Consider the following 13,363-nt stretch of genomic DNA (forward strand, 5'->3'; position numbering starts at 1 on the left):
GTGTCATCAGCCAAACAATGTAGCCTACTGTTTATTCTTATTCAAGATAGAATGATGTAGAAAATACATCAGGCAAAAGGCAGGGATACACCCTGGATGGGTCCCTTGTCTGTAACATATCATCATCTGTGTGTGGTTCATAGGCAGCACAATAAATATACATCCCACTCAAGTAATTGAAAGTAAAGTGAGATGCAGGGTCATTGTACACTCAATGGCATTAGTCTAACTAATGGTAACTAACTAAAAGGTCAGAGCTGGTATACATAATACAGTTAAGAATGCACTTAAAGTAAATTCAATTTTCCACATAAAACTTACATCTCAGAAAAAGTTTGCTAATTCTTACTCTCATCTCTAATATATACAAAAAATATAATAATGTAACATAAGGATACACCATTTTCCCACTACATGTTGCTGCACCTGTCTGTAGGCAGGTAAAACTAAATGCTCATTTGAAGCACAACACAACACAACCTCTCCTTGGAGACTAAACACCGTCTCACCTTAGAAATATCCTGAAGATCATTGTCATGGCGACAGCTGCAGCAACCTTCTCTCCGTCTTCCCTTTTTCCTGTCTCAAGCTCAGCTAATGTTCTGTGCACATTAACCTCTGCTGATTTGCCTGCCAACACAGACCTGCATTTGACACCTGCCCAGCAGCTGTCAGTCTTGAGTTCCTTGCCTCAGCACATCATCTGACGCAGTCACCTGCTGTCATTCGCAATATATATATATATAAAGAGGAATGATAACAGTGGCTTTCTGCCAACATGTCACTTTAACCGTCCAGCCTATGTTTTGCCTCTGTTAGCCCTTTGAATATTGTTTGCCTGGTCTGATTCTGACCAGACTGATCAAGTAAAGATTGACGACCAGTCTGCTCTTCCTCTTGAATCTATTTTGGGGTTGGAGATCTGCCATCCAGGAATATTTCCTCTCTCTGAACAGCCATTGAAAATGAATAAATTTTGATTGATGTTGCCTATGTGCAAGTGGGAGTCACTCATTTTAGCTGTCACACACTGTCAAAGCCTCAGAGAGGGAATAGTTATGGGAGCAGTAATTAATCACAGCTCAATTTAAGTAACCTACATTGAATAAGCCAGAAACAAAAGAAGTCAATATCCTCCTGAAGATATCATCAAACAATTTCTAAAACTGATCTGATTATTGTGAATCCACAGAATTCCTTTTGGGCATAATGGAGGGATAAATTCCTACTTTACTTTACAGCCAGCACCTCTCTACATATTTGTTCCACAATGTGTTTTTTGTATAAAGGGATTTTTTTTTTTCTGAAAGTCTGAAATGATCCGGCAGTTCCAAACTAAAGCACCGCGCATCAGTTCGAAGAGCTGACTCTTAATGAATAAACCATGAAAATAATTTGGACAGAGCTGCAGACTCATCTTCATTCTTCATTGAACGGGGATTTCATATCTTGAGTCGTGATGTGGGTTCGTCTCTTTAGGTCATACCTTCCCCAGGAGGAGCACTGAGATGGTGACGAACATTTTCTTGAGCAGTGTACGTCACAGATGGTGCTAAAAATAGACTGTCGTGGAATGTGACAGGAATTCTGGAAAATGGTGTGTGCGTGTGTGTGTTTTACACTATATTGTGTACCTGGTGTGGAATTGGATGACTCAGATTGACTCATATGCCTTTTCTTCCACCCTCACTGATTTTGTTCACTGTAGTTCTTCATTTTTGTGTCTGTGGGCCTGGCTTCATATACACTTCAATGCATTTTGAGCTGGTGTCATTTTGTAGCCTATTAATGTGTTGTTGTTGTTGTTGTTTTTTTTTTACAGTGTGTGCTTGTGGGTTGAAGCTGAATGCATATCTGTATGTACATGTCTATACCTACTATTTTATCCATCCATATACTCATTCAAGCATTAATCTCTGAGTGTTGAATCTTGAATGAATGTGCTCCTCTTCAGCTACTCCTCTCAGCCTCCTCCTGCCTGTGGTTATTTATATTCGCCATTGAATCATAATATATTGTCATGGATGTGACGCTTGCGCAGTAGACAGCGTGAAAATCTGAATCATCGATGGAAAGATAGAGAGAGAGACACAGACAGAGAGGAGAGAGAGAGAGAGAGAGAGAGAGAGAGAGAGAGAGAGAGAGAGAGTGAGAGAGAGAGTCAGAGCGAGAGAGGTGACTGTAGAGTGATGGGACCCGGCTGAGGGAACAGCAGCGAGTGATCACTCTCCGAGCTGGTAATGACAGGTAAATGACGATTTTAATGATTCTTATTAATATTTTTTAACGCTGTGGCAGCTGCATTTGACTGTTGCTTTTGTGAATAACATACCAGGGATTTATATTTCCTGCAAGGAGTCTGTCGACGATGTCATCCCTGCATACGATCTCAGCTTGCACATCTGGAAGTAGCTCCCATAACGCTGAACAAATGTTTGTTTTAAACTTTGTGTCGTCGCCTTTCACTCAGTCCGATGATTTCTGTATTAATTCATGAGCGTTTCGGGTGTTGCTACATCCTGATCAAATGAAATCAAACTTCACCCTAACGCTTGAACCTGTAGATGTGTCCCCCCCACACACACACCCCCCAGAGAGTTATTTTCAGGTGGTCAGGACGTCAGCCGACCTGATTTAGTCAAAATGCTGTAATGCAAAGTCCTCCTCTCTTAAGTTTCATAGGGAAAGCGGTGCTGTGTGCGTCTATTCGCGTCTCATGGGGGGTTGGGAGGACGAATGGATGAGATCTGTTTTCAGACTGGCGTCACATGTTACGTCTGTGTGTTTTCCTGCTGGGATGATGGGGGCTGGATGGCAACAATGGCGCTCAGCACCACGGCCAGTTCCCCGGTTCAGCGCTTCATATGTTGTATAGGCAAGCTTACCGCACATTGTGAGCGTTTACATGTATGTTTTTCCTGATTATATTTCTGCATTCTGGTTTTATTTATAGAAAGCTGGTTTGATTTAGGTCAAGACGGGTCGAGATTCATGTGGTGTGTTTGATTTGGGTGGTTTAGGTTTATTTCAGTTCCAGCTTCTCTTGTGGTATGTCACACTGTATATCTGTGAGCTGTTAGCTCATCTAGAATTTGTAATTGACCATTTTCACTGCTCACTTTGTTTTCATTTAGCCACAGTGGATACACTGTATTCCAGCTATCTTATTCAATCAAATATCCGGATGTATACATCAGGTTTAACCCTTTACATTGGTTGGATAACTCTGCACTTATTAATTCAATTTGTTCCAAAATCTTGATATTGTAAATTAAATATGATAACAACAACAACAACAACAACAACAACAACAAAAACAACAACAACAAAAATAGCCCATTTTAAGAAACTAAGCCATTTTGGAGTCTCAATAACTTGGAATGTAATTACAGTTCATAATAAACAATCTCTCATATTTCCATATTTGCATGATTGATTATTTGGCTGGATGAAGAATTGTTATACTTTCTTGGATATATGCAGATGAGGGTACAGAGAGACTTCACAACATCTGGGCTGAGCCAGATGTTCATGGGAGTCTTCAGCAGGTACAAATTAAACAGTAATGTGATTAACTTAACTGGAACAGTGTGCCTCATCTTAATGCAGCATTTCACTCATCACACTCCTATTATCTTATCTGACTGAAAATATGTAATTTCCCATAGCACACAGTGTGAATTCATGTTTAGTAATTTGCAGATATGAGACACCCTCCATCTCCTCATCTCATCATATTAGTAATCTGAACATCCATAAGGACATTAGGCAAAATACAAAATACAGGAGGTATAGATTTCAATAGCAACACATTCCTTTTGACATTGAAATGATCTTCCCCAAATATTTAAATTTAGTTCACAATAACTAAAAAAACAAACTGATTTTGCCTTTGTGCTGCTGACATTGGCTCAATCCAATAGAACAAGTCAACACATAGAGGTTTGAAGGACTGAGGTTGTTGTATGTTGTACAGATTGCAAAGCCTTATGGGGACAATTTGGGGCTATATAAACAAAACTAACTTGACTGGACCTGACTTGAATATCATCACAAGATACTGTGTGATGTCTTTTATAAATGACTTGATACTAAGTATTAATACTGCCAAACACACAAGAGTCGTGTAATGACCTTAATGACATTAATGGCAATACTATCCGGAGGTTCAAGATGCTCTTTTGTGTGTAGACCCCCTCCCATTTGCTCCCATGTGACATTCATGTAGCATTATTGCTGCACACCTTGCATCAGGAAATTTCACTAGTACTATACCTATACACAGTTGAATAACTAGTTTCCCTAACTAGTTTACCAGGAATTTGTGCTTACAGATAAAAGCCTGATACAAGAGGTGAGAAACCACTTCTACTTAATTTCACATCACCCGCTCCAGGAGATCTCGTTGATTTACATACCTGCCCTGATGAACCAGAAACCCCATTAAGCGCCTGGTTTTGTTTCAAGGGCATTTCTTTTATCCATTTCTCACACGTGCCACGAGAGCACAGAATTGCTGCTGTGGAACCATAAAATATTATAAAATAATGTGTTACTGGGATGTACATCTTGCTTCTTTTTTTTTATTATTATTATTATTATTTATTTTAGCATTTACAAGAAATATTGCCAACCCCCAGATCAATGTTTTATTCCCACTTCTGTTCCCCAGTCTATTTCTGTTGTGGTGCAACAGAAGCTGCAGTTGAGATTTAGTGCCTGCTGCCATAAACTTGAAACATAGTTATGTGTGTTTGTGTAGAGGCACCGAGCTGTGTAATGTTCGGTGATATTGAGATGGATACTGAGGGAATTGCAACTTTTCCTAGAGCAAATGTTTTCTTTGTCTTTATTTTTTCTTTTTTTAGACAGATGCAATAGCTACTTTGAAAAAAAAATAGAACAAAGAAAATGGTAACAGGTTCAATATGTGACATCATGTATATCCAGCTGTAACAAGCTATCTACTGCAGGTTACTGACACCTGGTACCTTTTCTGAAAGATGATAGATGGTAAGATGGTAAACCTTACACAGCAAGTCTTCAATTTGCATCTTCTATGAAAGCTTGCAAACTAAATATACTGTATTGCTTAATTTGTAATGGAGAAAAAAAAGGGTGTTGATATTATGATTTTTGCACGTAATGCAATACGAAAGGAAAAAAAAGGAGATTCATTCTGCGTGCGTCTGCACTCTCTGTATTCAGCCGACACAATATTGAATCTGAGGAAGAGGACCGATGTAATGTTTCATGGCTTATTTCATAATAGCAGACAAGGAGAATGCATCATTAATCTCAATGTACTGAGCCACCCTTGCCTTCAGTACAGCATTACATAACTTTCTGGCGCTGTGTGTGTGTGTGTGAGGGTACATGCTTGTGTGTATAAATGTTTAAAGTGTATGTGTGTGTACGCAGAGTTTGTCCACAAAACCCGTGTGGGTGGTTTTCTCAAAGCAAGTAATGCAGTCATGCAGTCATGCATTCATGCATGTATGTCTGTGTTTGTATGTGTGTGTGCGTGTGTGTGTGTGTGACCTCAAGCAGGTAGACAGATGTGAAGGATGACTTCTTGCGCAGAGATCTGTGGCTCGGAGTATGGTGAGCAAGCTCAAGTCAGTGGGAACTACCAGCAGTATGGAGTCCGCTCCTACCTACACCAGGTACAACACAGACACACACACACACACACACACACACACACACACACACAAAAGAAAGACAAGCACAGGGCATCCTTCTACAAATATCTACCATTCTCTGACACAAACCCCTTCATCTTCACAGCCTCTTGTCGTAATCACTGCACTGTTTCTTTTTGAAACTTTTAGGTCTTGATCTCTTGTGGGTTTCAGTTTCCCTGTTTGAACTGCGATAAAAAAAAAACAACAACAAAAAATACAAAAAACATCTCTTTCATCCCTTATCCAGTTTTATGAGGAGTGCACAGCTTCTATCTGGGAACGTGATGAAGATTTTCAGATTCAGAGATCGCCTAGCAGGTGGAGCTCTTTACTCTGGAAGGTGAGGTTGACCTTCAGATTGCTCAAACAAAACCACATCTCACCTGCTGTTATTGCCACACTGTAGATGCAAGCAATGACCTGGAATCAAAAAATAAGACTTTATCGTGCAACTTCTTCGTTTTTCCTTCCAGGTCTGTCTCGCGTTCGGCACCCTGATCTTGTTTACGGGCCTCATCGTTGTTTTGGTGGGTTATGCCACCCCAGCCAGGATCGAGGCATTTGGCGAGGATGATCTCCTCTTTGTTGACAGGTATAGGAACAATACATTTGACTCATATGTGGAAAATGTGTGCAATCATTAATATTCTTGCATGGCTATTGCCTCTAAGACTTGATCATAATGAAGAATACTGTGCTTTAATTGGGACATACAGTGCAGTGTAGGTTCTACATACATGGGTAGCCATTGTAAAAGTACTGATCACACCCTGAGTGAAAGCTGTTATTTCCACCGAAAATAGAACAGAGCCAGAGTAAGCTTGCAAAGACTGCACACCACAACTCAAAACTCTAATCCTAAATGACTCAGCTGATCCCAGAGGTGAAAAACTGTCCTCCGCTCAGTGACTTTCGGATGAAGTTCACAGTTATTGATGTCACGCTTCTAATTAATGCTCTGAACGAACTGCGTTTGTCTTGAACAGCCACGCTGTTAGTTTCAACCGCGCCCTGGATGTGTGTAAGCTGACTGGTGCTGTGCTGTTCTGTGTGGGGGGCACCTCCATGGCTGTGGGCCTCCTGCTGTCTGCCTTCGCAAAAAGCTACTCCAAAGAAGAACTGTATCTGCAGCAGAAGTTTAAGGAGAGGTTGGCCGATCTGCACGCAACAGTTGGTGAGATTTCCCTCTGCTGTGTCTCGTTATAACACAATTTTGATTGAATGTTAAAAATACATTTGCCAAACAGTAAAAGAAAGGGTTATTTTTCTTTTGTTATAGTGTACTATTATATATCGTTTTGTATGAATATCCCACATAGCAGAACTGCCTTTCTCACAGGTACCCCCATAATGAGAGCACCCACCCCTGGAGACGGAAAGGTGCCGGTCACACTCACCAAAGTGCAGAACATCCAGCCAGCGACCACGAAGTCGGAAACCTGACAGAAGTCCAGATGAAGGCATCACTCGAAGAAGTGTGTATGGGGGACTGAGAGCAGGGAGAGAGCAGACTGTGTTTGAGTGCGTACACGTGTGTGTAGGTCGAGCTACGTGTGCATTTCTTTCTTTCGAAAGGTCAGCTTACATGGCTGAAAGTAGTGGTTACTTCATCTTTATTTGCTGTGTTTGATTTCAAGGTTATATAGGTGCAGAGTTAATATAGCTGAACAAAGTTTAAGTCAATTTATTTATTTTATTGATTCAAAAAAAAAAAAAAACCCATAGTAACCTAACAAAGCACATGCAGGTCTTGAGTCCTACCTGGAAAAACAAACCACAGAAACAAATCAATAAAACGCAGCTGCTGAACAACACTATCATAGTTTCCACGGATAGGTTTTCTGTCGAGAGGATTCCCATTTTGTTAAAAAAAATAAAAATGGATGGTGTTCCCGCTGCAGGGTGAGGAGCAGCAGATGCAGTGTTGTTAGAAGCTATTGGTGATTGGGCCCCATTCACAGAAATGATCAAAAGAAGCGCTGAACACAGCCACCATTATCTCTGGCTAGTGTCTAAAAGGACATCAGAGGACGAGTGTTTGTATGTACAGAATAACTTGTGTGTACATGTACATTCGGCTCACTGTCAGCCAGAGCTGCCAGTCACAACCGCACAACATGAACACGTGTGTTTTAGCTTATGAATACTTCTTATGAGTACTGCTTACATGCAACAAGGAGAAGTCTTAACAGATAGCTTTGCTTCACACATCATCAGGACAAATCAAACACAAACAGATTAGAACAGACCTTGAGGGGAGATTTCACCCTGACATTTCCTCGTGTCTTATTAGGCCTCTGACCTTGTCCTCTTCAGTAAATCTGCAGACAGGATCGATAGACAAGACCAGACAGACTGATGAAAAGTACATTGAACCAGACAGAGCATGCAGAACAGCACAGTCTGTCGCTTAATCAAACGGCTTACTTTCTAGATAAGATGAATAAGGCATTCCTCATGCCTTCTATCTTTGAAACTTTTTTTCTTTTGTTGTTGTTGTTTTCCTAAAGAATTCATCGCCTATGCTCGTTCTTTCTGTGTCTCCTTTTCCTTCGTGTGACAAAAGGAAGCAGGTAGACACACACCTCTTTACTGAAAGAAGTAAATTTTTTTGCAACATTGTGAATCAAACTGTTGTCAGTTACTGGTAAAAAAAAAAATACCCCAACAAAAACCAACAGAAAGTACAGGTGCTGCGTGTTTAAAAATGGAGCAGGTGCAAGGGTGCGTGAAGAGAGACAAATAACATGACATAACAGGGGGATGAAGAACGCACAGTCAGCTCTCCAGTGAGATCGCATCAGCCGCATCATCGTGTTTGACAGTGTTCACTGTTTTCAGTGTGTGATGATTCACAGCTGCTGAACGATATACAGTTAGTAATACTGTAGGAAAGTTGCATCATGGAACTTTTATTTATTTTTTTTAAGTTGCATATTCACTTGTACACTATATCTGAAATAGCTATTACATCAGGAAGGTTTTTATTTGATACAAGCTTGGCACAAGCTCAAGCTCACATACAAGCACAAGAAGCTGTTAACGGTTATGCTTATAAAACCTTTTTGTCTACATGTATCATGAGTATATTTTTTAAATATTGTGAAGTACTTTTTGTTTATCTTTTGAATTAATCACACACAGATACAACACACGGTACCAGTGGTAGTTACTGTCCAAGTGCCATCAAGCTGCTTGCTGCGCATCAACGCAGCAGGTCCTGCCAAGCAGTGTATTCTCTTCAAATCCATGCAGCAACAATGTTGGATACTGACTGTATGAAATTATGAATTGCTGTGCTCGTTATGTCCATGTAAGTTGACCTTTTAATATAATTCTCATGACCTTCGCTCTCCTTCTTTACTGCCTTTCTTCTCTTACTTTGAAAGGTTCTGCAATGTCATTTCAACACATTTTAGTTTCAGATTCGACACAAACACGTAGCTATAACTATGAAGAACAACATACTAATAATTAAGTACATTTTCAAGGAACTTACTCGAGCACTGTTAAGCTGCAAACCTACAGTACAAGAAGAAAAACCAAGCTCCAAGCTGTAAACAATCCCTCCAGTGTGGTCAAAACTTCAGTAAGTGGTCAATAAATGTGCTGACTTATAGTTATATGCTGTGAATTGTGATTTTATTTTTTTAATCCTTCAATTGACCAAAGTGGAATTCTTCATTACAATCCAAATTCCAAAATGGAGATTTTTCAGCTCTGAATCTGAAAAATCACTTCTGACCTCATGTCCTCTGGTTCTATCTTTAATTGTCTCCTGATGTAACAGTGAATTCCCCCAGTAAATAAAAAACAATTATACTGTACTTAGTGAAGGCAGGATTGGATAAAGAACAAATATATATCGAAGGTCTATATACAGTATATGTCTATTTTTCAAAGAACACAATAAAACTGAAATATTCGCAGCTCAAAATGTGTGAAGAATCTATGTAAGCCATCCTCATATCAAAACATACAGTACACATGAAGCTAAATGGCCCAAATTAGTATTTTTTATACAGAATAGTTCTCAGTGTTTTATGTATTCTCATTCTAGTTTCCTTGTAAAATCACTCTTTTGAATTTCACTAAACAACTGACACTTTTTGTCCTCTTTCAAATTTTTAATTATCTGAGATTGAGATGCTCAATGTATAAGCAGGGTCTTTTGTTCTGAAAGATAACATATCCCCTTTATGGAGGAAACAGAGAGGAAATGAGTAATTATAGGATTTGGTTTTCAATAATAAAGGATTCCAAACTCTCAATATTCCGTCCCAACATACTAAGCCTTCATTACACTGTGTAGGAGCTTGTAATCAATCAGGAGAGTCATTTAGGTAGAGGAAGCAGAGTGCCTGTGCTATTCACGGCCTTATTAACACTCACACACACTCACACACACACACTCACACACACACACACATGCACACACACACACACTCACACACACACACACACACACACACACACACACACACTGAAAGGGGCCAGTGGAGGAGATAAGACAGAATTGATGGTAACTCCAGAAATAGCACCTTGAGGATCATCACCCCGACCAGTCAGGCTGTATGACTCACACACACACACACACACACATACACACACACACACACACACACACACCAGCCGCCGCCTCCTCTGCCTCTCTCTGCATCGCTTGCTCTTTGCTCTCTCCTTCTACCTCACCCTATCTCTCACCCATGTTCACCCTCTCTCGTGGGATGGTGAGTCACAAACACGCTGACTGCATGAATCCCAATTTGAGCAGCTGCAGGGTTGAGAGGATGGTGAGGCCATCATTGACACTGAAATAGATCACAGTTCACACTATGGTTTCCTGCCTGTAGGAGGCATTTTGTATTTGTTTTATACAAGCTTCGTTCAGGGGCAGACAGAGGAAAAAAATGACTGAATCAACATGAAGTGTGTTGGCTGCATTCTGTTGTTACACATGTTACTTGTAAACCTGTGCATCTCAGTTCCTTAAATGAAGATTTAGGCCTCAAAATGTATGGAAAATGCAATTATTACATTAACTGTGGAATTAGTAGTGCCAATTTTTTTATTTATTTTTTTTTTTTTTCACCTGATGAAAATCTCCCCTGTAAACATAAATGTAATGTTCTGTCCTGAACATTTGAAAAGCTGCTTCAAAATATGATTATAAGCACTTAAGTCTTTGCACACACATGATCACACACACACACACACACCACACACACACACACACACACACACTCCAACATCATCTACTGTAAATTTCTTGCTCTGAGGATCAGCAGCATGGTATTCATCAGTGGCTTGTGCTGGATTTGGAGCTCATGTCTGACAAAAAGTGACGTCACTTAACACCATGTCCCCCTGTTAAGTCCTGTGACTATAGGGGGTGAAGACTGTCACCTCCCTTTTCTTAATGATGGAGTGCACGTGTTGCCAAGGGCTAATGCCTTTTTAGTGACATGTAACACCAATAACATTATAAAATACCTATTTACATGAACCAGAGGTGGATGCTGCACATTTACTCAAGCAATGGGTTAAACCAAAGCTCTCAGGTACTTAACTTGTCTACTTCCATTTAATGCAATACTTCTATTCTATTATATTCAACTCTTCTATTCTACATGATAATAGACTTTTTACTCCACTACATCTATTGGGTCAGTGTAGTTACTAGTTACTTTCTGTATTAAAATTTAAAGAACCTATAAGCATATAAAAGATACAGTACCTTTTTATAATTCATAGCATAACATAAGTTCTTTTTAGTTTGATACATTATACTTGAGTAAATTTATGCATGCATCTCTTTAACTTAAAGGAGCTATTTGTAAGTTTTGCTAACGCTACATAGCCAACATTAGCATTAACAGCTGTTTACTTACCAGTCTTGAAGCAACGAGTTCAGCCTCAAACTTCATTCCTTTACTCGCCAAGAGCTGCCTGCAGTGGTTGAAAACGACAATGTTAACTCTGGTCTCTATCACATGTTTTTTTTTTTTAACTGATATTAGCACGCTAACCAGCTAGCTCCAGCCTGTCTCTTCACTTCCAGATAGTGACCCACTGTTGCGACCAATATTCCCTGAAGACTCAGAGGGCTTATTATAACCTCTTGTCTAGTAAACACAATGATGGCCGAAGCACTTGTCAATCAACAATCACCACCACCTGCTCCCAGCAAGACACCACATTCAGCGACAGAGAAAACTTACAAATAGAAGGGCTGTTTTAAATATTTGTGGTATGTAAAAACATTTACTTAAAGTAAAAGAAGCAAACACTTCTTCCAGCACTGCATATATAGTATGTAAATTAATGACTGGTTACTTACTCTACTTTAAATTCTAAATTCTCTCCTAGGCTCACTACTATTTTTATTTTTCTTAAACATTTTCCCTTCAAAAACATGAACGCTTACCTTTCATCCATATTACATACTGTGGATTGTCCAATTTGACTGGCAAACTCTGGAGTTTCAGTATTCTTTTATTTTATTTTTTTTGCAGTTTGATTAGAGTCATTTCATAATGACTTGTCGGGGATAAAGTGAGAAAGAGAGGTCTGTTCCAATGAAGCAGGTCGCTAATTGTCATTTTCTTTATTTCTTTATTTGTAGAAGATAAATACAAATAAACAAATATTCATGGGACAAAATGACTAAATAACAAAAAGATTATGATTTGAAACAGCTTTGTAAAGAAGACCTTCAAACTAAATCATTATCATATCATTTAGCTTAACATTCAGACAAACACAGTATTACATATACAGTAGCTTATTGTATAGCTTGTTGTACTCACTGAGAAAGCTCATTTGTAGCACTTGTTTTGGGAAATAGGCAAAAATACCATACATACAAAAAGCAAAATCATACCTGTTAAAAATAAACTTGTATTTTTGTATTTAAACATTTAATATATAGCTGCAACAACGTTTCAATTTCCCTGCATCACTCACTACAGTATTCACAGTGTATACTGACAAAATAAAGCAGCCCAAGAGGTAACAGTATGTCTTCATGGAAAATAAAAATATATTAGCATAGCTTTTATTTGTTTTGTCTCTTTCAGACATGGATAATGTTTTGATGAATAGCTTTTGAATATATACCTGAAGCGTTTTTTGTACTTGACATCATTTAGCAGTCAGCCATTCAAATATTCTATTACTTGCTCAGCATTGTGGAATCATTTTCTTTTCAGTGCAACTTCTACAAGGACATCTAGTAAATATCTCTGACTCGCGCTTTGCTCTCTGTGAATTTACGCTGCCATCCTCCTTTATTTTTTACATTGTATTGTAAAGTTTTGCGTCCTACTTTCAGCACTGCTCATCCATCCACTTAGACATTTTCTCTTTCTTCCCTAATCCGTCTCTTTCCTGCTGTTATCTGAATTCTTTTTATCACTGTCGTCTTTTGCTTTCTCTCCATTTGCTGTGGTATCTTTGAGACTGGCTGAATTTTTCTCCTCCGTGTCCAGTTCTGCTTCACTTTGCACCTCATCATCTTCTCCGCTGACCTCTCCATTCACCTCTCTCTCCTCTTCCCCTGACTCTTTGCTTGCTCCCTCCTTTGTTTTGTTCACATCTTTCTCCTGGTTACTGTTGCTACTGTTACTTCTGCTGTTATCGGTGTCTTTTGTCTCGTTATCTGACTGAGTCTTTCC

The 13,363-nt window shown here is 39.3% G+C and overlaps 1 protein-coding gene across 2 annotated transcripts; it reads left to right on the forward strand.

Moving 5' to 3' along the window:
* Positions 1–2,093: 2,093 nt before the first annotated feature.
* Positions 2,094–9,624, forward strand: nrsn1 (neurensin 1). 2 transcript variants are annotated; one of them, XM_056381807.1, is made up of 6 exons: positions 2,094–2,247; positions 5,548–5,666; positions 5,935–6,027; positions 6,161–6,279; positions 6,674–6,861; positions 7,027–9,624. In XM_056381807.1, the coding sequence occupies exons 2-6, from the start codon at positions 5,568–5,570 to the stop codon at positions 7,128–7,130; spliced, it is 603 nt and encodes a 200-aa protein (XP_056237782.1). In that variant the 5' UTR covers positions 2,094–2,247; positions 5,548–5,567; the 3' UTR covers positions 7,131–9,624. The 2 variants fall into 2 exon arrangements, with proteins under 2 accessions (XP_056237782.1, XP_056237783.1); XM_056381808.1 differs by having other exon boundaries at positions 2,113–2,247; positions 5,551–5,666.
* Positions 9,625–13,363: the final 3,739 nt, after the last annotated feature.

This window comes from Seriola aureovittata, chromosome 7 (assembly GCF_021018895.1).
Source record: "Seriola aureovittata isolate HTS-2021-v1 ecotype China chromosome 7, ASM2101889v1, whole genome shotgun sequence".
NCBI classification, from domain to species: domain Eukaryota; kingdom Metazoa; phylum Chordata; class Actinopteri; order Carangiformes; family Carangidae; genus Seriola; species Seriola aureovittata.

Excerpts from the sequence above, each read along its gene's own strand:
- nrsn1 (XM_056381807.1), top strand. The coding sequence starts at position 5,568 with ATGACTTCTTGCGCAGAGATCTGTGGCTCGGAGTATGGTGAGCAAGCT. Across the intron at positions 6,028-6,160 it reads GGAGCTCTTTACTCTGGAAG|GTCTGTCTCGCGTTCGGCAC; the intron begins GTGAGGTTGACC and ends TTTTCCTTCCAG. Across the intron at positions 6,280-6,673 it reads GATCTCCTCTTTGTTGACAG|CCACGCTGTTAGTTTCAACC; the intron begins GTATAGGAACAA and ends TGTCTTGAACAG.